Source organism: Trichogramma pretiosum, unplaced genomic scaffold, assembly GCF_000599845.2.
Source record: "Trichogramma pretiosum strain Unisexual culture from Peru unplaced genomic scaffold, Tpre_2.0 scaffold6, whole genome shotgun sequence".
Lineage (NCBI taxonomy): Eukaryota > Metazoa > Arthropoda > Insecta > Hymenoptera > Trichogrammatidae > Trichogramma > Trichogramma pretiosum.
The window spans coordinates 768,089-792,348 of record NW_019641678.1 but is presented as its reverse complement, the minus strand read 5'-3'; the positions used below and the strand labels follow the sequence as shown (position 1 = coordinate 792,348).

The following is a 24,260-nucleotide window of genomic DNA, read 5'->3' as shown; positions in this document are numbered from 1 at the left end:
TTTGTCGAGAACATACACACGCACACACACATGATGCGAGAGCTGCGCACAGGGAGAGCGGTGGCAAGTATCCGATTGGAAGTCAGATACATTATATTATGCGACCTTCTCGGCTGCGACAGCGGCGCGCAACATCATCGGACGCGCGAGCTGCTAGTGCTGCTGGTGCTGCTGTTGCATGGCTATAATGTGTGCAGCTCGCGCGCATTCATTGAAATTCTCGAGTGCGCGTTCGCTTGGCATCATTTTTCCTTTCGATCGACTCGCGACCTAATCGCGTTACGTCGGACTCTCGGCGCGATTGTCGTCGTCGTCGTCGTCGTCGTCGTCGGTCGTTGTTGTGCGCGCGGCTTATATAGGCTTACACATACGCGCATGCATACAAAATCGCACAGTACTGCTGCGTACTCGTTTCGCGCTGCTGCTGTTGCTGCTGCGACCATCTGATTTACGATCTCCTCGTTATACACATACACAGTACACACACATCCATATACGCGACGGAGATACTATGTGGCGCGCGCGAGCACCTAATGGCCATACACATTTTCCACGTAAGCCGCGTAACGACCTTTACTTGCGGCATCGCCAGTCGATTGCCAGCGCTATATGTATTTCTCGCATGTGCAAATGTGCTGCGGGGGCATGCGAAGGAGCTGCAGCGCGACGACGTCGACGACCTACATGAAAAACCGTATCGTACACGTATATTATACACGAGGCCGATGGTCAACGCGCTTTATTCGACGCACACGGCGCATAAAATGGCATTCACTCGTTCTAGCTACAAACCTATACATTAACGCAACACACACACACACACACACACACACACACACACACACACACACATGCTCGCCCAGAATCGGATAATACACGAATATAGGAGCGAAATGACATGGACCGCGGGCGGTGCATCGGGTCGTCGTCGACGTAGTCGTTGTTGTTCCCCTCGGAGGAATGGCTCAACGCGGATACCCGCAGCGATGGCCATCAGCTCCAGGGCATTTCTGTCTCTCTCTCTCTCTCTCTCTCTCTCTCTCACCTTTGGCACAGCGAGGATCGTCGTTGATAAGCTATCGCGTCGCGGGGGCTAAAGTTTCGAACGAGACACGTGGGGCTAGGTGATTGCACGCTCGCCTTAATATACGTATATACACGTCGCGTCAATTTAGCTCTCGAGAACTGCTCGAGGTGCGCTCCAATATTCTAGATATGCCGAGAGAAGCGTATTTACGTATTTTACAACATATATGTGTGCATATTGTGTATGTGTATCAAGAAAACGAACGTGTGCAATCACGAGGAGACGATGACTCGTCTCTCTCGGAGCTTAAATCCGCGCGTATATAAAAACGGCAACATTGCAATTCGTCGACTATGACACGTATGTGTATATTTCTCTCTCTCTCTCTCTCTCTCTCTCTCTCTCTCTCTCTCTCTGGCGCTCCGTCGTAGGTTCTTGCGTCGACGACAAAATTGCGATCGTTCGTGCGCGTCTGCTCACATACACGATCGAATCTAACTGAACGAAGAAAAAAACGCCTTGCAAGATACGATAGCGTATTGACACTTTTTTTCTGTTGCAACTACTTTTCGTTCCCACGTTTTTATTTCTTTTTTTTTATTTGGACATTTTTACCTCGAAATCTAGTTATGAGACCACGTTACGTCGTGGCCTCGTGATCATCTTCTACGTACACCGCGACACGTCGAGATGCAAATTTCAAAACTCTGAAGAAAATGGAAATTTTTGAATTTAGATTTTTTTCGTTCTCAGTAAGATCTAACTCGTCCAAGTAGTTTCTCTACTTTGGTAATTCATCGCGGAGCTACTCGAGCTCACGCGCACTGATCGAAGCTCCAAGTGTGTTATGTAAAACACCTGTTTTCTCATCGAGTCATCGTGGGCAACTGCGTACTTATTATTATATACTGGCGCGCGCGCGATCGACTTTGCTTCGCGTGCGATAACCCGCGCCACATGCTCGCGTCTCGCTTCCACGCGATCACAAACACACACACACATTATGAATACGTTTTAGTTTATGAGCGAATCAAACAGCAACAGCAGCCCAGTGTAAGCAGCTTAACCACATTTTTTCTTCTTCTTTTTTTACCGTCGAATTGGATCAATAATTGCAACTGAGGTTTTGCCCGCGAGCAAACGATTAAAAACGTCGAGTATGTAGGTATACTATCTGCTACTGCCGCTGTTGATTTTCTACATAACGTGTATGTATGCGGCGACGGGTGACGATAATCCGAGCCAGATAAACGACTTACGTATATAGGCGCGAAGAAGCCTATATCTGACTTTCCGATGAGAAGAGTGAGAGAGAGAGAGACTTACCGAAGGCATACTCCAAATAATTGCACAACTGCTTCGCACGTACAATATGTCTGCGCTCGAAAAACTCGTCATTCGACACAACAAACCGTAAAAACGAAGAGACGAAGAAGAAAAACGAGAGATATAGCTGAGATTTCGTCTGTCGTTCTCTTTCTCCCTCTGCGTCTGCGTCTATTTTGTTATCACTGACGGATCGACGACGGATCGTCAGCCCGCAGTATTCGCGACGTTAACGAGAGACAACGACGACGAAGACGACCATAACGATCCGTCGACTCGACTGCACTGTTGGCAATGTCAGTTGACAACGTCGAGGCAAGCGATGTTCTATCGTATTTTACGTTTTAATGTGTATGTTCACAAATAACACGCGCTTATGTGCACAATGTACGTAGAACGTGCACTTCTTAGCGGCAGCCCGTGTGTCAAGTGGAAAGGATAGGAAAAATGAAATAGTTTTATGCTTTTGGTCGAACTTACCCGTGAGTGGGAAACCTGTGTTGAATGTGTTGTGGCTCGTAGTACTGAGTTGTGAGGGCTCTCTCGTCGAGGGTGTGCTCTGTCGCGTGTGCCTTAGCCGCCGACTTGATGTCCATGAAGGCAACCGTCGCCGATGCGCCCGAGCCTTGGGAGCCGCTACCGCTGCCGGAGCCGCTTTCGCTGCCCTCGCCGAGCGAGCCGCCGGAACCTGCGCCGTCCACGGGGCACTCCTCGCCCCGAGGCAGCAACTTGACGCTCTGTACACGTCCATATCTGCAACGAGAGAAGAGGCAAAAAACGTTAGAGATCCTGTGTCAAACACTTGTGCAATAGCTTGCAAATTTATTACATTTTTTCGAATTCATTTGTCCATGTCATGTAACGCGGAGTTAATTGCGCGCGGAGGCACTGAGAGATCTTCGCGCTCGCGAGTCAGCTCTTTGATTAATCTACTATCGCAGGTATCGATACGGGCGCGCGCGCGATTGTCATGGCGACTCATCGCGCGGACCGACACGCCGTTGACACGATAGCGATCGATTCGAGTGTGATTTTTTTTCCTTCTTCGTAGCTCGCGCGCGCCTCACTTCGCTAGCCTCTCTCTATCTTTTGCAATGGCTGAACAATGCCGATACTCAATAATAGAAAGATATATATAAGCTTTCGATTGTTTATAACGAGGTTCTCTCTGCGCTGCTGCTGCTGCTGCTGCACACACCTGTATAGTTATATATCCGAGAACAGAAATCGAGCGCGAGTTTTGTTCGCTAGAGCAATTATCAAACAACTCCACGTATAGAATGAGAGAAAGAGACGGCGTTCGCAGTTATATTTGTTGGACATTCTTCGTACGCCACGCTATATATAGCTTCCGACGAGCCCGAGCACTGCAATGCCAATCAATGCAATATTGATTGCCAAGTATAATCTGCTGCCGCCAACGCCGCCGTTTTATACACGTATATAGAAGGAAAGAGAGAGAGAGAGAGAAAGAGAGAAGTAAGTACGGAACGACCTGCTTCTTTTTACAAAACACTTCACCAGTCTATATGGTCTATACTAAAAGTATCTCTATCTCGCTCGCTCGTATTCTTTGCCTGAATAATCGTATGGGTGCGGCAACGCCCTTTCCTCGATAGCGACTAACGCCAGTCTCTATGATACCATGCGTAATACCACATAAGGCTATTTTACCTCAGTCCTGTATCGATCTTTTTACGCAACGATATTGTTTAAATTATTTTACTTTTGAGAGTGTACATTATCTTTAAAAATATCCTGCGTAAATAATTTTTAAATTATTCGTATGAAAAAGTTATTTTCTGGGACTTTGAGAAAAGTGAGCGATTTTTAGTATTAATAAAGATCCACTTGCTTTGTAATTTATGTCAAAGCAAATACAATGTGACACAGTTTATTCCAGTGCAAATGCATATAATTCTTTGAAAAAACTCGGGCTCGGAGAAAATAATGATAAAAAGTTAAAGCAATGATTGTGTACGAGTTGTATATTCAAACCGACGTTTATCAAACAATTCAGTAAATTGGAGATTTTTTGCGCGCCGAATAGTGGAATAACACTTAAGAATTTTTAAGCTCAAGCGGTATAGATGACTGATCCGCAGACAGATACGTGCTCGCGCTTTAATGTGAAATAATTTTGAGTCTGATAAGTTTGACGGTAAAAACCGTCTACTCGTGTGAAGTGGTATAAAACAAGAATAGGAAGCTTCCATAAATACGCGCATATTCACGTATTTTATTAAATGAAATATGAAATAAAAAAATTCATTAATATTTTTATTCCTGCGATGTGAAGTATTCTCGAGTAATTTTATAAAGTTGAAGCTTAATCCAGAGAGTGGCACATAACGTATAATACGCAGTAATTCAGGGTATGTGAAAAACTGCAAAAATTCGATCGCAAAAAAATTAGAATTCATTTCAACTGATTTGTAAAAAACAAATAAATGAAAAACAGAAATTGAATTTAATATTTTGAAAGCGCTCTAATTAAATTAACTTAAATTCTCCCTCTAAAAACGCCAAAAACGTTAGATTATTAAAATTATATTTAAATAATTTTACAATTTGCTTCTAATGGAAGGTTTGAAAATAAATACTACAAAATATTCTAGCCAGGGTAAAAAAATCGAAATACATCAGCTGATCCAGCATGCCAGTTTCAAATTCTATATTTTTCATATTCATCTACACATACAATCAGAAAGTATGACTTGTCAGCAAATTTTAAAATCTCAAAATTATTTCTATATCACGAGCCCGCTAATATTTGCCCGAAAGCAAGCAAAAGCCAAAACAACTTGTCGATCCAAGAGATCAACGTCCGATAGGCCAAGAAACTGAGCCTGGCTAGTGCTAGCTGTTAATAATCGTTTAATTTTCAGCTCTAATTCGAGACAATGTCATATCACGAGATATATTTAAATAGATACATGTATATCGTTCGAAGAATGGGCTAGACTATATAGCGCACAGGCGAGAGCACAATCAAGCTATTCAGACAGCAGCACTCGGTCTAACGAAGATTTATGGCTGTTTTCGAGACCCGAGCCGCGCATAGACGTTACATAGGCATCGTTTCGTCTCCGCTCGCGCGTTATACTCTCTTTGGATGTGAGCTTTTGCACACGCGGAGCAGCAGCAGCAGCCGCTCGTTTCGAGACCTTTTGATGAATGATGATGATGATTCGCCCGTGAAGCGTATTACGTATTCGTTGAATTTTCAATAGTTGTGCTGTAGTCGCAGTTTCAAGAGATAACTGTGCATTGACCCGGAGAGTCTATAGCTGCTGCTACATAAGTGTTTATATACACGCACACGCGCGCGTGGACTGACATGTGCCGCGCGCGGCGAGCTTACAGCTCGTGTGCGATTTTCGCCACAGAGAGAATCGTAAAAGAGAGAGAAAAGCGGCCCCGAGACGATAATGACGGATAGCTGTAGCTCATTTGCGTCTTCGGATCCAAACGGCGTGGAAAAACGTCCGTGCTCATATTCTTGCGCCAATGCAGAAGAGAGGCTCTCCGCTAGCTGCGCGTAGTGTAGTTCCGCGAACGCGACGTGTGTGGTCAATATTCCGTCGCGGATAAATATTTACGTCGCACGGCGAGACTCGAGCGAGTTAACGAACACGTCCCCTGCAGCGGCAGCAACGAAAATTCGACTCTGCCTGCGTCGTACGACGCAGTAGCGGTAGCAACAGCAACAGGACCTGCCAGAAGCGTTCAAAGGACGAGCGTACGCCACTGTAATGTATAATAAAGGAGCCGAGTACCTTCGTTGTTGTTGCTGCATGGGCATTCAAGATCTTGGCTCTCGCGTGTAGTATGTACGTACGCATGCACAAAGACAAGTTGGACGACGACGAGCAAAGAAAGAGAATCTTCAAGGTTTGGCCTGCAGGCAGTACACGATAAAGAAAGAGGAGGAAGGGAGAGAAAAGTCGCGCGAGTAACGTATACGTACACGTATATAGTATACATATATACTTGCGCACGAGGTCTTTCTCTTGCGCGCGTATATAGTCCGTGCGCGGTGCAGTGCACATAACGAGAGAAAGAACATTGCACGCCGTATAATGCCGCGACCTGGCAACGTTGCGCCAACGTCGAGTACGTACGTATATATGTATCCTATCTATGCACAAGGATAGATATGTTCTTATGCACAAAAAAAATTAAACACAGACTTATTTTACACAATAAAATGTGCCGAAGAATATATGCACATCTTTATTGTACGTATTTACAAATAAATTTAAGTGTACACAAAATATCAAGCAAGTTTAAATATGCTCACAAATTAAATTCACAGAATGTCCAACACAAGATACTAAGCACATGATATTTTATACACCAATCATTCAGCACAAATATTACGTACAATTATTATGCACAGATTATCTTACACAAAATACTAAGCTCAAATGCGAGAACATGAGTTTTGATCACGTGCAGAATTGTTTGGATATATTATTAGTGTAAAATTTAACGTGTACAACCAAACGTGCTAAAGAATTGTGTACAACTATATGTGCACATTACAATGTGCACAAAAAAACTCAAAAAATATAATTTTTAAAATAAGCCATTAACTTCGTCTTAAAACTCTTAGAGACAATGAATACCAGTTTAGACCCCGTTTGAACAATTAGTTGTTCAAAGGCGTTGATTTTATTCGCGACACTCCAGCCGAAACTTACCTTTTCATCTCTGAGACAAAAATAAAATTGTAGATTACATGCTTAGGGATCGAAAAACTTGTCCGGTTAAAAAACCATATCTACACTAGTTGATAATGCAATTTTTTCAAATATGTTCAGTTGGAAAATCACCAAGCTTGAGCAATTTTTGAAACTGAAGTAACCCAAATAACCCCTAGTAATCCAAGTACCCACAAGGCAGATTTAATTATGTAAAAATAAGAAAATCAAGTAATCTTGAGTAACCTAGGTAGCCCAATCGACCAAATTCAATCAGTTTAGTAAATAGAAAAAACCCAAATACTTATAAGTAAATAGAGAAATGTCGGTAAATAATTTCGTTGCTTAATTTGAGAATTAGCTCTATTTTCTCGCTTTAATATTCCAACTAGAAAAATAAAATTAAACGTGGAAATTCAGCTTGGGAATTTTAGTTGGATAAATAAAAATTATCATTTTGACTGAAATTTTAGCTTTTTTTTATTAATCCTGATGAGTTCCACTCAAAAAATCTGGATTCCAGATGAATAACTTAGGTAACTAACTCGAAAAAAACATAGTTTGAAATTGAAACCTAGCGGTGGCAAGACAATTTACGAGGAATCTTCCTAATTTTCCTAATCTTCATGAGAAATTTTCCTAAAATAACACATTCTTTTGAACAGTTGTGGTCGAACAAATACCTTAAATCTCCAAAACTTTTAAAAGGTTGTCATGGTTTTACCAATTTTTTAAAATGGCATAAATATATTTCAAAACGCCACGTGTCTACAAATTGAGCAATTAATTTTCAATGATATGCCATTGGTTTTTATAATTTCAGTTGACAGTATTTTAAATTTAAGGTAAGTATTGTAATATTTTGTATTGAATAAAAGACACTCGATTTTTATTGGAGCGCACAATCAAATTGCTGAGATAATATTTTATGCTCTGACCATCGCCGTCTAAGTAGAGAAATTAAATTTATAAAACATATAGAATATATCTGCATTAGCGTACTATGTTTCACGTTCATAAGATGTTTTATAGTAAATTTTATTAATTTTCATGAGTCTTGCTAAAATAACACATGCAATTCTTATCAACACCAATTTCTGCTTCAAGACAGTGTTATACCTAACGGAAAATATTCTTAGTCTTGGCTTCATAAAACACTTCGTCGGAGTAAAGATATAAAATAGCACTAGGCCCATTTTAAAAGGGGTTTTATATTTTATTTAAAAATCTATAAGATTTTCTATATCAAGATAGAAACATTTGAACAAAAAAGGGCACACATCCAAAGTTTTGAATTTTTTCGAAGAATCTGTCTGAATTTTGGGAGACCCTAATTGATATATGTACATTTTCTTATTTAAGTGCTCCTATCTTGATATAGAAAATCTCAAAGATTTTTAAATGAAATAAAAAACCCCTTTTAAAATGGGCTCTAAGGCCCATTCAATAAAACTAAGTACAGGGACCTTTATTATTAGGTTCCTAGAAACCCCAATAAATTTTGTTAAAGATCCGTTATAAAACGGAAAAAGTATAGGGTAATTACTTAATATATTGTCTACAATTGAGTTAATTTTTTGCATATTTTTGTAAGTATGACGATTGCGAACGTCTTGAATTTTATCGAGACGGCCGGGTAAGTAGAGTCATGGGTAAGGTTTTTTACATACCACTGTTAACTGTGAATGATCGCATGGGATTATCATTTCACTTATCACTATATGTGATTGTAAATTGAATAATATTTACTATGAATTTTAACAATTATATTAATTAATTATTTTATTTAATTATTCTATCAAAAACTTTGCATTGTCGTTATCGTTTAAGAAATAAAAATATTACTTTGCATGAGTACTTGTCTTAATATGTTTGATTTCATTACTATCATTGCCAAGTAATTAATAAATGGTGGATTGGGATCGAGAGTTTCAAAAATTTGAAAAACAAAAGGATTTTAAATTTAGACTCAAAAGGATCAGACTGTCCTACTTGCCCCTATTTAAACTTTTGAAAAAAGTATTACCACAGTTTTTAATTATTCTATTGTAAACATTTCAGTAGGCTATTAGTTTGAAACCAAAAATTGTTAGTTTGTTCAATACTTGACGTAATTTATTTGATTTCTATAATATCATAGCCAAGAAATTGATTATCACTTACGATTTAAGATTACCAATCGAATAGTTTAGGAACATACCTTAAAAAAAAAATTTAAAAAAATATAAGAATAAGACGGACATACTTGCTCATACATGTTCTTTTAAAAGAAGAGTTTATGGGATTTCAGATTATTCCTGATTTATTATTAGTATGCTTATGATACACGTAAAAAATTCAAAAATACATCTTCACGATGACATTTGCGCCAAAATATCGCGACTTCCCCGAGAAAGTTATCGCCGAGTCTGGGTTTCGACTTAGAGCGTGAGCGGGTTACGCAGGGTGATATTTCCGCGGCTTTCTGGTTGAAGTCGTCGTCGATTCTTGATAACAACCTGATGCTCCGAGTGGACATTCTAGGGTAATATTTTCGCATGAAAACCGTAATGTAGTGGAGTAAATCATCTTCAAGTTTCGAGTTCGACCTGGTGCCCTGACTGGACTACCCAGGATGATTGCGAGCATATTGATAAACATGTACATTGTTCAAAACACATACACATAAAATCGATGGGTAGCATAGCAGCATAGTTCGATAAATTTAGCCTTATTAATCAATCAAATCGATGATATGAAATTGACCGAGAGACTGCGTGGTATGAAAAATGATAATTTCTTCATTTTTATAAATTTTCTGCATGCTCTTAAAAAATAAATAATCAGAAAATTTGTTTTAAATGTGAAAAAATATCATTTATCAATTTAAACATTTATATGAACTTTGTTTCCGTGTGAATTGAATGTTTTTCATTACATGAATGGCGAGTGCGAATGTCTTGTTTTTAATTATGACGGAGAGGCAAGTCGAGTCATAAGTACGATTTTATCAAACGAATGTTCATTTGACATGACTAGTGATATGTGGCGCGCTCGCGCGCGCCAATTATTCAAGTGAAATGAAAATAACCAATGACTTACGAATATAAACATCTAAACAAACGCCACATTTAAGTTCTCCCATTAAAAAAATTATAAAATAAACGGCCGACGCGAGATTCCGACCAATCATGAAGCGAGGCGCAGTTACTCTTCCACCAATGAGGAGACGAATAAAACGACTTTACATGATTTTTTTAAGCAGTAATTATCACTATTGAATCATTCTATTAAAATTTTGTGTGTTCATCGTTGGAAAAATAACATTTCAGTTTGCCTGAATGATTGTTGGAATAAAATTATTTCTATTACATTCACAGCTAAGTAATAGTTCAAATGCAAGTTAAGATTAAACCTCTCCAACTTGGGAAAAAAAAATTTTTAGAGTTCGATTCAAATCACAAGAATAAGATTGTCATACTCGCACTTATCTTATAATTTGAAAAAAAATTAATCAAGATTTTGAATTTTTTTATTTCGAACTTGATACAGTATATATATTTAATTATTTAATAAATATATTAAATATTAAATATATTTAATTTCTCAAATAGAATATTAAATATTAAATATATTTAATTATTTAATAAATATATTAAATATTAAATATATTTAATTTCTCAAATAGAATGTAAGTTCGAAGGCTTGTCGCCAAGTTCACGTTATTTAGATCAACAAACTTCGCCAGAGTCATCAGTGATGATAACTTCGTTGAGAAAACCTAGCCTAAAACCTCGCCTTCGTCAGCATCCGTCCGTCACCACTGCAGCGGCTCACGCTATCGTACCGAGGTACCGACGTCACTGCGAAACCAATCGGCCTGTCGAGTTGGAGTGCATCCGTCCGTCACCACTGCAGCGGCTCACGTCATCGTGACTTTCCACCTTCTTTTCGAGACGCGAGTTGCCGTAACTTCACCGAATGGAACGAGCTCTCGCCGTCGTCATAGCCAGAAGATCGCCCCGGTGAAAAAAAAATTAATAGCAATATTCGTTCTTGGCCGCATAGCTCGCAGTCTCTCTCTTATTCTTCTTGCCTCTCTTTCTGCATCTTCTGCATCTTTTTTTAACCACCGCGTCGTTTTTTTCCCCTCATTTTGGACGCTAGCTCGCTCGTTCGATCACATTGTCTCGTACGAATATGTACCGTACGTTGCAACAAGTTTCGTTCTGTCCCTTTCGGAAACCTTAAAAAATAACCTTTCGATCGATGCACATGTGTTTTTCTGCGTGTGTAATTGATTATATATTTGCACACGTTATACGTGATGATCGCGCGGTGTGTGGCACTAATAAAACGAGCACCGCTGTATTTTAGCAAAATAAATAGTGTATACGCTTGTTTTGGTACTTTAGTTCGTCCCTATAAATAGAGCGCATCGAAGATACGAAATCAGGAAAATGTCGCGGTATATTTGACCGCGGTAAAATTAACGCCACGGCTCATATTATCTATAGCTGGACTTTTGATACGTGCGACCTTTGACCGACGTCGTTACCGTCGTCAATGTAAAATGTCAAATAAAACATTTTTAAGATTACCCTGGAGAATTCGTGAACGCCTAAGCCCGCGCGCGTGTATGCGTGCATGTGCACGTGTATGTGTGGAGCTTGTATACATGTATGCATGTTATATACATACACATTATAAATAGTTGATAAGAGACACGGCATTGCAGGAGAGCAGAATAGAGCCTGCTGCTGCTTGAAATATGAAAAATTTAAAGCCATTCCGCACGCGCTCACTCGCGCTTGGATGATTGAAATATTGAGTGTAGCAAAGAATTCCTACCCTACCGCGCCGTCGCGCTCGGTCTGTCTTTTTCTCTTTCTCTCTATCTATGCGGTCTTGGGTAACTGGCCGCGCAAGTTCAGAGTTTCGGCAGCGCTGCATCTTTTGTTGTCACTCGGAAAGTTTGTCTTCGTGAGTGCGTTTTAAAAGCTAGAGAACGTTACCCTCACACGCCGCGCACTCCTTATCCAAAACGTGCACATGCACAAACACACACGCGCACACGCTCAATTAAGATATGCGTGCTTTTAGCCGTCGATTATAATAAACGCATCGATATTCTCACGTGTGTTACTTTGAGCTGCGACTATGTATGGAATAGCCGTCAGGTTTTATTAATAACTTACCTATGGAATATAATTTGGCCGCCAAGGGAAACGACGAAGAATGACATTGCGTCTTCCAAGGATATGAGCGAATCAAAGATTCAGTATTATAAAAGCCGAGCCGTCCGATTGCGCAAGTTGCGCCCGGGAAAAGTGTATGATTTCATTGACGGGCCCGGATGATTCTATAAATTATTGCCCATCCAACATTGAAACGCTCGTGGAAAAAAAGTTATTTATAACCGCGTGTGCCCGTCGAATTATCCCCCCGATGCTAATGTATGCGCCAGGACGATAGATCAATGACGACGGTGATTGCAAGCTCCGAGCTCTTATACATTTACTTGGTCATTATTCGTATCTATCCACGGGCAGACGAGCTTTTCTTTGGAATATCCTTACATTTCGTGGATGTCGAGCGAGCGAACGAGAGAGCGTTGTTACTTTAGGGAAGGCTATGTGCTTTTCCGCTGTAATTTTAGTCAATGAAAAAAAAATCTCTATTTTTATAACCATCATTGCCTTTTCTATACATTTTGTAGTTGAAATTCGAGGATGTTGCGGGTCCGTGGACAAAGAGAAAATACCTTTAGGTATTATTACAAAGGTCACTTTTATCATAAGGACCCTCGACCTCCCGGTCTTACGTACCGTTGCGCTTATCGCCTCCCGTTGAAATGCAACGCAATTGTGTTCGTCGAGAGGGAGAATTGCTATGAAGATGAAAATTTTATAGGAGAAGATGGCGTGCACATGTGCACGCCAGATCATCTATTTCTTTTGCGACTCGAGTTCCAGGAGGATTTAGTGGACCGAGTCCAAAGGGCCAGATATAAGGAATTTCTGAAGGACATTTACGATGTCCTGAAGATCGAAAAAAAGTCAGTTAACACTGTTGACTAACATCGTTACATCATGCTATATAAAGTACAATGACTCTATTTACACCTTTTATCTAGATACGCTCCACTAGTGCTTGACGAGCTAAGCGCGTATGGTAAAGTCAGCGGATTGATGCAGAAAACCAGAGACGCTATGAGGCCACGAACTCCTCGAGATTTGGCGGACGCGGGCAATATCATTGCCAAAGAATATGATCGTTTAGAAGACTTTTATAAGGGAACGGCCACGGGTGAGGACGAGTCCGTGGCTTTGATTTTTATAGATAACCAGATGATGGACGCAATAAATTCAGCCTCACAATTATTTTGCGATGGAACATTCCAAGTAATATTTTATATTTTCCGATTTTAAAGTAAGAACTTAAAAATTTGACTATAAAATGTCCGCTTAAAAAAAATTTTGCACATATGCATAGCGTAAGCATCCTCGTAAATCTCGTTGCTAAGTGCCCACAATTTGTTATTCCTTGCTAAATTGCGATAGTCTTCGTGTGTCACCCGTTTGGTTGTTTACTGGTCCGGCAACAGGATCAGATTTTAAAGCGACAGATTCGCGTTCATCCTTATCTCTTTGACCTTGCTCGCGAACTCCTCGTCGTCGTCCCACCCCCAATGCTGATCGTCGAGTTATTTTTCCAACTTTTCGATCGCCGCGTACTCGACAGACTATCGCATCCGTGGCCAGTCTCAGCTAGAAATCGTGATTGGCGCTCCAATTCTCCAGGTCGTAGTAACTACCTAACGGGAAAAAGCAACCAAGCATCTCTCAGCGCTCCGATCGAGGAGCAAATCGAGCAAGTCCGGATCAGGATTCGCCACAGCCAGTGGATGGTGGCCCAGACTATTCAGGCTGCACCTGATGGTGCTTTAGCTCGTCATTGACCTCAAAGAACAACTTGGCCAACTTGTAGTATCCCCCGGAGGATTGGCAGCAGCAAATGACGTGCAGCGGAGTCTCTCATCTGGCGTTGATCGAATTTGGATCGTGCCTCTTCTCAGTATTCACTCGGTTGCCTTTTCATTGCCGCAGCTCAGAGCGAAGTAGAGGGGCGTGTCGCCCGCCTTGTTCCCCACGTCGAGCTGCACCGTATGGCCGATATCGTCGACGACCTTGAAAAATTCCTCGATCAATTCGACATCATCCGTTTCTTCGTTTTCTTTGTTCTTGTCCTTTTCATCTTTATCGCCGATTTTCATCGTCGTCTCCTTGACGAATAAAGTGCGCTTGTTTCAGATCGGTGCCTCGGTCTCCTCCTTGTTTCCATACAGCAGAGCCAGATTCAACGACGTGTTGCTCCACTTGTTCCTTACGTCGATCTTCACCTCCTGCTGCATCTCGTCGCACACCCGGAACAACATTTTCACCAAGCCGTCGTCATTCTTCACCCTTCCTCAGATCGTGTGCAGCGAAATGTATCCGTCTTCGTCGGCGTGATTCGGATCGGCGCCTTTCTTCAGCAGCAGTTCGATCATTTCGATGGTCGCGATCGGACATGCAGGCCAAGTGGAAATTCCTGAGCCCCGTGCCTCTCTCCTAGTAGTTCACGTCGAAACCGTTGTAGATCTTGAAGAGGCTCTTCACCACCGAGTCCCAGTTGCGGATCCCGCTGTGTTTGGCGGCGAGATGTAAAAAGGTCGATCTCGCAGCGCTGAAAGATATCTCGGAGATCGGAAACTCGGGAAGAGTATCAGGCCTTTGAATCTTCCGAGGAACTAGCATCGCTGATCGTGGCTGTTCCAGTCAACGATCTTGCGCCGCTCGCGCTTGAACTCACGCGAGAAGTATACCCCAGTCGGGATCCTCGGATAGTCTTGACAAAAAAGAAAAACAAACGACGCACTTTGACATTGTTCTGGGCACTCACGCACTCTCGATAACAAAGAGTCACTTATAGTAGATGAAATTTTTCGGAAATGTTCACGCTGCGGCGTCGTAACGTGTATTGGATCCAAGATTTATATTTTAGTATCGAGAGAGTAAAAAAAAAAAAAGTGCGTGGCAGAGGCTGTAAGAGATACATGGTATAGATCGAAAAAGCAGATGAGCAGGTCGCTGCCGCGTTGTACCATTACGTCTATAATTTTCTAATAGCCGACTCAATCTTGATGTACAGTGTCAACGTATGAGTATTACTCATTGAATATCAATTAATGACAAAGCGTGACTCAAGTTCACAGTTTAGGACACGCTTTATCGTGACTTGAACTGCTGTTATGAGCAACTTGTATCTAGTCAAACAGGATCTAATCGTAAACTTGACACAGAAACCATAAAAAAGTATACGATACTGGTGATTTGACAATATACGATTTTTTGTCCCTCCCTGACCCCCTGCCCATTAAAAAGATTTTGTTTTAGTTTTCACTGGCACTCTAAAATACTTATTTTTTTAAATCCCAAATGTATTCTAAAAACATTAAAAATGTTTAGAATTATTTTTTTATTAATTCTAACATTTTTTTACGTATAACTTGTTTCTACATAATGCTTCATTTTCAAGTTAAAAAAACGCAAGGTTTTTTAGTGAATTCAACATTAAAGATTCAAACTTTGCGATTTTTTAACTCTATCGTGGTAGAAATTATCAACATATCTTGACCAGTTCGTGCTCGAGTTGAGTGGCATTAATCAGTTTGTTTGGTAGTTACTGCCTGATTTAGCAATAAACAAGGCGAGATATGATATGATATTAGAAGTTGAAATGATCAGAAATTGCTCTATGAAAGTGAAACTACTTTTTTCAATATGTTTTTTAGTCATTTTAACTGGTTAAAAACTGCTGAAGTACCCTTGCTCAGTCAAAAGCTATTCTCCCAGCTAACCACTCGTCATTATTAACGTACTTGCATGCTAAACTCTGCTGCTCACTTCTTCCCAATCAGATATGCAAGATCGTTTTTAACAACTCCAATAATATTTAATTATGTCTTAAGTTGACGTTTCTGATTGAAGTATTGAATTTCTTTACATACTTTTATGTACGCTAGCCATTTTTTGACCAGTTGAATGGCTAAGAAAGTAAATAACAACCGCCAAGTTTAAATGTACTAGTTTCTGGACAAAAAAAAATTTATATTGTAAAGTTTTTAAAATTGATAAAAAAAACTTCTTTCGTAGATAAGACCGAAAGGACGTTACTGCTCTCAAGTATTCACCATACATGTTCGCAAACACCATACGGTAAAATGAATCATACTTTATTTTCTGTTTATAACATTTTTTATTGAGGGGAGTATTACACCAAATTTCATTGTTTAGGTTTTTCTGAAAATTAAACCATAATTCAAAAGTTTTACCGCCAATTAATTGAAACATGTCCAAAAACTTATAATAAAAAAAAAGTTCATCGTTTTTTCAAACTGCTCACAGATGGTACTTTTTAGTTTTTTACACTGTACAGGATTCCTGCAGAGGTTTGAAGATGTCAAGGTGTCGTTCGAATCACTATACAGTAAATTTTCTTTTGTGTAATGAGTTTTTTAGAATTTCTATTTTGTTTCATCGGCTTTACTGCACACTGCGAGGAGCGCCAGGTATAGTCTCGAGATTGCCATCGAGGGCACCGCTCGCCACTACTGTTTCACTCGCACAGTTACAGCTGGCTTGTTCCACGGTACGAGCTTCGAACCCAGGCTTTTCGCAAAAGCGCGGTCGCTACGCACTTTCAATTGTCGCCGAGGGTCGCGAGGACACAAGTCGCTTTTAATTTGAACAAACGCTACTCTTACACACACTCTGGTCTCGCGGACGGCACATCCGGGGCGCTTATTCGACAGGTACCAACACACTCTTCAACACCCGCACAATTACGCCTTTCCTGGTCGCGGGTACTTCAAGAGCATCACACGTCAGAATGTGCACAAATACTGAGAAAACACAGAGACGATCGCATCTATTAAATCATCTTAAATCTAATTCCAAATCTTCGCTTCTCGCATGGTACACAAAGCAAATAATTGTATAGAACGCAATTCAAATACTATTGTTATTTCAAAAATATCGTAGACTATTAAGATGTTGAATTCAGCAGCAACACTCATAATATAGACTTATGTTGTATGAATGCTACCGAGGTCCGGATAAAACATCATAAAAATCAAAGAATAAAAATCCCCCATAGAAAACACAGTTAAAACTATGTCTCTTGGAATTTTAATTAATTTATCTCGCGAGCAACTATAAATTTATTTGTTTAGTCCATTAATTTAATTAGTGGTTTCTTTTGCTGTTATAGCAACATAACACTACTTTTATATTTGCTGTCTATAGGCATGCCAAGTAAACTTGGGATAGATCTAAGTTGGTGTAATGCCCCCTTTAATTGTGCGTTGGCCAATATTATTTTCTAATTTATTTAAAGGGGTTTCCGGCGATTGTATGCTTGACGACAAGAAGAACCGAGGCAATGTACACCGCGATTTGGAATAAATTGTTCGAAATTTTTTCGAATTTGAAACAAAATGTTAAAGCTATTATGTCGGACTTTGAACGCGCCCAAATCAAAGCGGCAAAGATAAATTTTTCGGAAGATGTGAAGATAACTGGGTGCAACTTTCACTTCAAACAAGTGCGTTATATAAATAGAGGCTTAAATTTTACCTTTTTAAAAACAGTACATTACGGAGACATTCCCATTGTAAATTGTGAAAAAAGCACTGTTTCAATTTTTTTTTTTACAACTATGAATTTTCTCTATTCCGGACCTCTTGGATATTGTTTTTTATAGATCGAACTACAAATGATAATTTGTTTCAGGGAATTGAGACACATTTTGTCGACTGCATATTCAGAATTTCTCGAAATACTTCGAAATACTTGTTTTGACTGACACCGGTTCTTTAACAACTTCTGAAAAAGATAATTGTATTCCTTGAAGTAGGTTTCATTCGCGAGACATAATTCCAAGGAACTGAGCTTATAAAAATTAATTTTAATACTTTTACTACTTGGCATAGATTTTTGTGGAAAATAGAAAAAATGACCGAGCCAAAAACGTTAAAAGTTCCTTTCATACAATTACATTGCGTACAATTTCAATTCACGTTGACGGCTATGACTTTTTTCGCTTAATGAATTTCATTCTGAAATTTTAATACAGCATTTGTATTTGTCAATGAACGTTTCTAATCGATGTCCTCACACTTTTAATGGGAATGTGCCCCTGAACGCATTCATCATTGTCATTTATATACTTATATATATAAATAGGCGTTGGTGAAAAAATGGGGAATGAATATTGACACCAGATATGATTATATTCTGGAGCAATCTTACGCTTTGGCTAATTTGCCATCTAATAAGATTCGAGAAGGAATTGATATTATTGGGGATATAATCGATAATTTGCAAGAAAGCCCGGATAAAAACCAACTGTTGCGATTCTCCAGCTACTTACGTAGCTTCTGGTTACCCCTAGCAAATATTTTATCCATCCATCAGCATAGCGTACGTACGAACAACGTATGTGAGAATTTTCATCTTCAAGCAGCTAGGAAATTGGGAAAACGCCCTCCTATTTGGGATATGATTGGTACGTTTATTGTCTAAAAATATTTATAGCAATCTAACCTAAAAACCGCAATTTTGCCACTACTTTTAAGGTCTTTTGCTATAAATTATTGTATGCAACTTGTGTGGATAAGCTCGTTTTGCATAAAAAGCATATCCATGCCAGTTGTATAAAGTTCTGTAACGAAAATAGTTCGCCTCTATTGATTTTTCAATATTTTGTCGCTATGAAGAATCATTAGAGATAGTAATGAAAGGCTATGCTGTGGAATACATAAGAGTAGCTGGTGGGAAGGATTTACCGAAGGCCCGCCAAGATTCTGAAGAAAAGGAATGGCAGCGTATCAATGAATATGAGAAAAAAGTAGCTGATGGACGGTACATAAATTAATATACTATTTGATTTTATTTGAAACTCAAGGTCGTGTCATAAAGTGCTACTTGAGATCCTTATATTGCGAACCACTAACAGGATACTTGTCCCGTAATGAGCTGTTTTGGACATGGTCACTTGACCACGTCACAATCATTTGTCCTTCATTTCATCGATTTTTTCAAAGCAATTTTGTAAGATTTTGCAGAAAAAAAGTACCCAATTGATTCGTTTGATTTTATAGAAAACCTTAAGACCCGTTTTAAAAATTTTTGTAATTACTTTTATTTCAAAACTGAAATAATGGTTGTCCAAAGGTATCTCTTGAGTTTCACTAAGAAAGCTTTATTTATTTATTTTTTTCATTATAATATTTTGAATCATAAGAATATCAACGTATTCTATTTTAATTGTTTTCAATTGAAAAATTCATTAAATTAATATTTGATTACATAATCAGCCAAGGATAGCATTAATTTATTCATATTGAGGTTTTACACAAATATTTATTAAAGATACTACTTTTTTACTGCATAGAATCTTATAAAAGGGTTTGGGACAACTCGGTGTCTCAGAAATCAAGCAGTCTCTTTGTAATTTAATTAAATGTACATTTAAATTTTCTTCTAGAATGCAGGTGAACGAATTTCTGGAGGTAGTAGGCCACAGTAGAAGAATAATAAATGCTAGAAGTATGTTTGAAAAATCAATTCTTTTACATTTTTATACATTTTGTACTCTCGTGAATCATCGTCAAAAATGCATAGAGAAATATGGATTTACTGCAAACGCGTTCCTCTTTTCCTATATTTTAATACCGGACTCTACTGAGCTGAATTCAATGAATCTTATGAGTGACGTTTAGGGCGTGATACCTTCTACTTTCAAATACTTTTTAAAGTTATTGTTTCCAACATGTCAATCCAGAGATCAACTTTTGAGATACGAAAAAAAATTTTTTTGTAAAAAATAATTTTTTGAACACTTATAGACGTAAATTAGAAGTGGTGAAAGTTTCGTAACAGATTATGATGCAGTTCATCCAGGCTTTCCAAAAGTATTATAGTACCTAGTAAAGAATCAAGAACGATAATACTTTTTTTTCAGCGAATATGATGAACGCCTTGCGCGATGCTGCTGTTGCACGTCGTAATGGTAAAAAGAACGAAACTGCTGAATTAGTAGAAGAACAGGAAGTAGAGGAAGAACAGGAAGTAGAGGAAGAACAGGAAGTAGAGGAAGAACAGGAAGTAGAGGAAGAACAGGAGGTAGAGGAAGATGACGAAGAAGAAAATCCCCCTACTCCAAGAGAGATGGTAGAATTTTTGAAACAAAATTGTGAAACCCATCCAGGACCAGGTAAATTTTCTAAATTTGAACGTTTTGGTTGAGTCAATGTGTTAACTCTGAGTGTTACCCACAGAGTCCTAAAAGGGTTTTTTCTTTAGATTGTTGCCCTAAGTAATGATACCAAAATTCACTCCATTTTTTCCAATATCTTTTCCGAAAAAAAGGATTAAAATTTTGAATTTCCGTTCTCAGAATTAAAAATTTCGATCCTATTTTGAACCTACTGAAACCTACTGAAACATAAATCCGTTGAAAAGATTCTGAATGAAATTGTTCGAACTTTGGTACAGTTGTTCATAGTAACAATACAGCATCCGTTTTTCGAATAGTGGTCTATAAAAAAAGTATATAAACGAATAATGAACCATTATTGTTAAGCTCTGAACCAAACTAACAAAAAGACTTAATGAGGTACGGGACACCGAAATTTACTAACATACTATGATCTAAGGGGCCATAAAAACCTTTTTGAAGATGATTTATTTTTACCATTAATCTTTGCCATTTTTCATCTTAAAAAGAAATTATTTTAGAAAAAAATGCCAAAATTTTTTCAGAATTATTGCAGACCATTTTTCACTCTTTTTGGAAGTCTGAAAGATAGATTTCAGAGACTTCCTGAAAAAATTGTCAGACGGTGATAGGTAATTTGGTGTCCCACATCTTGTGTAGTCTCCTAGTAATTAATCATAGTTGTTTGAGGAAAATTTATTGGAGTGAATAATTTATTTAAAATTGTTTTCAATTTACGAAAAAAAATTGATGAGTCTCTTAGAGACTTCCTAATTGCTGTTGCATCATAATGTAACTATAATGAATGTGAATCATTTTTAGGATCTACCTTTGAAACCCAAATCCTGAAGAATTGCAGAGGGAGGAGAAAATACGGTAGTTCATATATATCCTATTATTTAATGATTGATGAAAAAAAAAGGTTTGATTTCGAAACAGCCTCCCTCCCCTCTCTCAAAGTTTTTACTCTTAAAAAATTTAAAAACTTATCCAAAATATTTATATGATTCTGAAAACTCAAACCGCGGTGTTAAAAGGTCAACAGTTTTTTTGTTGAGCATTTCCAACAGTGTTCTACGAAATTTAGAATCTTGTGAGATTGTTCTGAGCACATGGAACTGAAGTCATTATGGGTAGACAGCTCTATAATGCTGTCGTGTAAAGTGAATTGCAAAAAAAATCAAATATTTATATATTTCCTGGTGTCCACTAAATGAAAAATGCATTTTTTCCTACATCGAACAACTCAGGAAAAAATACATCGGACTCATGTATACTACTTTAATTTCAGTGAGTCAATGCTCAATTACTGATCCTACGTTCTTTTCTTTCTCATAGCTCGAGAAAATCGAAAATAAACCCTTTTCTTGTGATTATTTTTACAGTAATATCGAAAGTCCTTTCAATTTAGTTATTCGAAACGCCAATTGGAGTTTAACTCTAAAAATTAAAACGCGTTTTATATTCAAATCTTTTTTTGAGGTTACGAAGGCAGTCTTTTTTTTGCAAAATTATGTATTATAAAGTTTAAATTTATATTTAGTATTTGAAAATCCTGCATCGGCCGGTAGAGGAGCAAGCAACAGCACTGCTGCAAGTCGTGGCAACAGCTCTGCTGCAAGTCGTGGAAACAGCGCTACTGTAGGTCGTAGAACCGGCACTGCTGCAAGTCGTGGCAACAGCTCTGCTGCAAGTCGTGGAAACAGCGCTGCTGTAGGTCGTAGAAATAGCGCTGCTGCAGGTCGTAGAGCCGGCACTGCTGCAGGTCGTGGAAACGGCCCAGCTGCAGGTCGTGGAAACGGCACTGCTGCAGGTCGTAGAAACGGCACTTCTGCAGGTCGTGGAAACGGCGCAGCTGCAGGCCGCAATAGAGGTGCTCGTGCAAGTCAGGCAAGAGGTGGTGGTGCGAACCGCGGTAAAAGTGCTGCAGGCCGCGGAAAAAGTGCTGCTAACCGTGGTAGAGGTGTTGCGGGACGAGGAAGGGGCGCTGCGACTCCTGCAACTTCACGAGGAGGCAGGCGGCGTCTGCTACCAACCGAGGCTGAACATTTTGAGGTACTTTCTCCCATTAAAAAATTTAGAAAATCATATAATTTTTTGGGATGTTTGGTGAGAACCGTCCTGGCTACTGAAAATTTGAAGAATATTTTAAGATTCCAAAAATAAGGCAATATTATAAATACAGTATAAATTATAATATAAATTTAATTTGTAGCCTGTTGATATTGCTTCTGATGATCCAGAAAATTCGGACTCACCGAAAACTTTACAGGGATTAATGAATGAAAAGGTATTGTTAGTACAAAGCGAAAGAAAAATTCGTATCATGCACTATAAAACTAGTTTTTATTGCTACAAATAGCCTCTTCTCGCGCCAAATAACATGGAGACCACCTAAACTCCGGGTCATGGATTTGCTCCAAAATTTGTTTGAAAGTTTCCGATTACCTAATAATGAAGCTTCCTATTCCTAATTGAATCTCCTGAGCCTTAGGAACCATTTTTAAAAGGGTTTTCAATATTACCAAAAAATCTCTACGATTTTTTATCTCGAGATAGAAACACTTGAACGAACGAATTCGATGAACGCAAAAGTCTTGAAATTTTTCAAAAAAGCTTTTCCACTCTTTTTCGTTCTTTGAATTTTTTTCTTCAAGTGCTTCTGCCTCGAGATGAAAAATCGCATAGATTTTTGGATAATACGGAAAACTCTCTCAAACACAATCCCTAAAGTTCATCAGATTAAACGAAGTTAGGTGCTAGTAGACTACAAAAAAAATTTGGAGCAACTAAAATTTTTGATCATAACTAAAAGCAATTTCGTTAAAAAAAGTTTAGTGCCCAATACGATATTGTTTCATGTACACGTAAAAAATAATATGACATTTTTCGAAATTTATTATTTATTAACTACGTCAATAATTTACTTACCCTTAACCCGAAATGAAATTTCGCAGATTGTTGTTTATGATAAGAGTGATGACGAGGAATTGTCTAATACATTCGGGAATGCTAACGCGCGCCAAAGTATTAAGGAACCGAGACCATCCACCTCAAAGGTAACAAAAAATAAAATTCGAGTTACGAATACTTATACCATTGAAAAGACTGAAAGTTGCCTCGAAAACAAGAAAAAAAGCGAAATATTACGCCGAATTAGCATAGCGCTCTAGTTTTAAGTATATATCTTTTTTGCAACTAATTTTAGCCTCGTGTGCAGATTTTTAAATTATTGTGAGTACATTTGTTACTAGATTTTTGTCATAAAAATTTAGCTAGATTTTGTGCTATGTCGCTAGACTTACACCAAGATTTTCAGGACGACGATTATTTGAATAATCTATAATGGATCTGGAAATCTATCTACACTGTAGAGTCTAATTAAGTAATTTAAAATAGAGCTGCATTTTAAAGTGAAAAATTACGCGATTATTCTGGTTAAAAGTCAACGAGTATAATTCGATAACATCGGCAAGAATTTAAAAAAATTGAGTCTGAAATGATATTTTGCAGGATCTTGATAACGATGAAGATGAGTTTATAACATCGAGTCGTGCAAGATTTGATATCTTCCGAAATTTCTTACGGGTCAAAAAGTCAAACGAGACACAAAGAGAACAGCCTGTGAGGACAGAACGTAAAATATCCAGCCTCTCGAAGGTATTTAAACCATTCCTCTAACTGAAATTATCGAGCCGTGAGAATTATCAGTTAAAACCCTGTTTCATACACAATCGGTAACTCGAACCACCCGCAGCTTTGTTTACAAAAAAACTGCACTCAATTGTGTAATTTATGACAAATTTATCCCTCGCCAATGTTGATGCCGAAGCCTCGTTTTATACCGGCTGAAAATTAAAATTTCAATAGATCTTTCTTAAGATTTTTCAAAAATCAGT

At 38.6% G+C, this 24,260-nt stretch overlaps 1 protein-coding gene across 3 annotated transcripts in view; it reads right to left on the bottom strand.

Annotated features, from left to right (window-relative positions):
• Positions 1-24,260, bottom strand: part of LOC106658058 (protein split ends) — an 88,762-nt gene that overhangs the window by 14,164 nt on the left and 50,338 nt on the right. For all 3 annotated transcript variants that reach the window (XM_014379864.2, XM_014379865.2, XM_014379866.2), the window contains exon 3: positions 2,834-3,106. In XM_014379864.2, the coding sequence (XP_014235350.1) occupies positions 2,834-3,106 (273 nt within the window). The remainder of the gene's footprint in view (positions 1-2,833; positions 3,107-24,260) is intronic.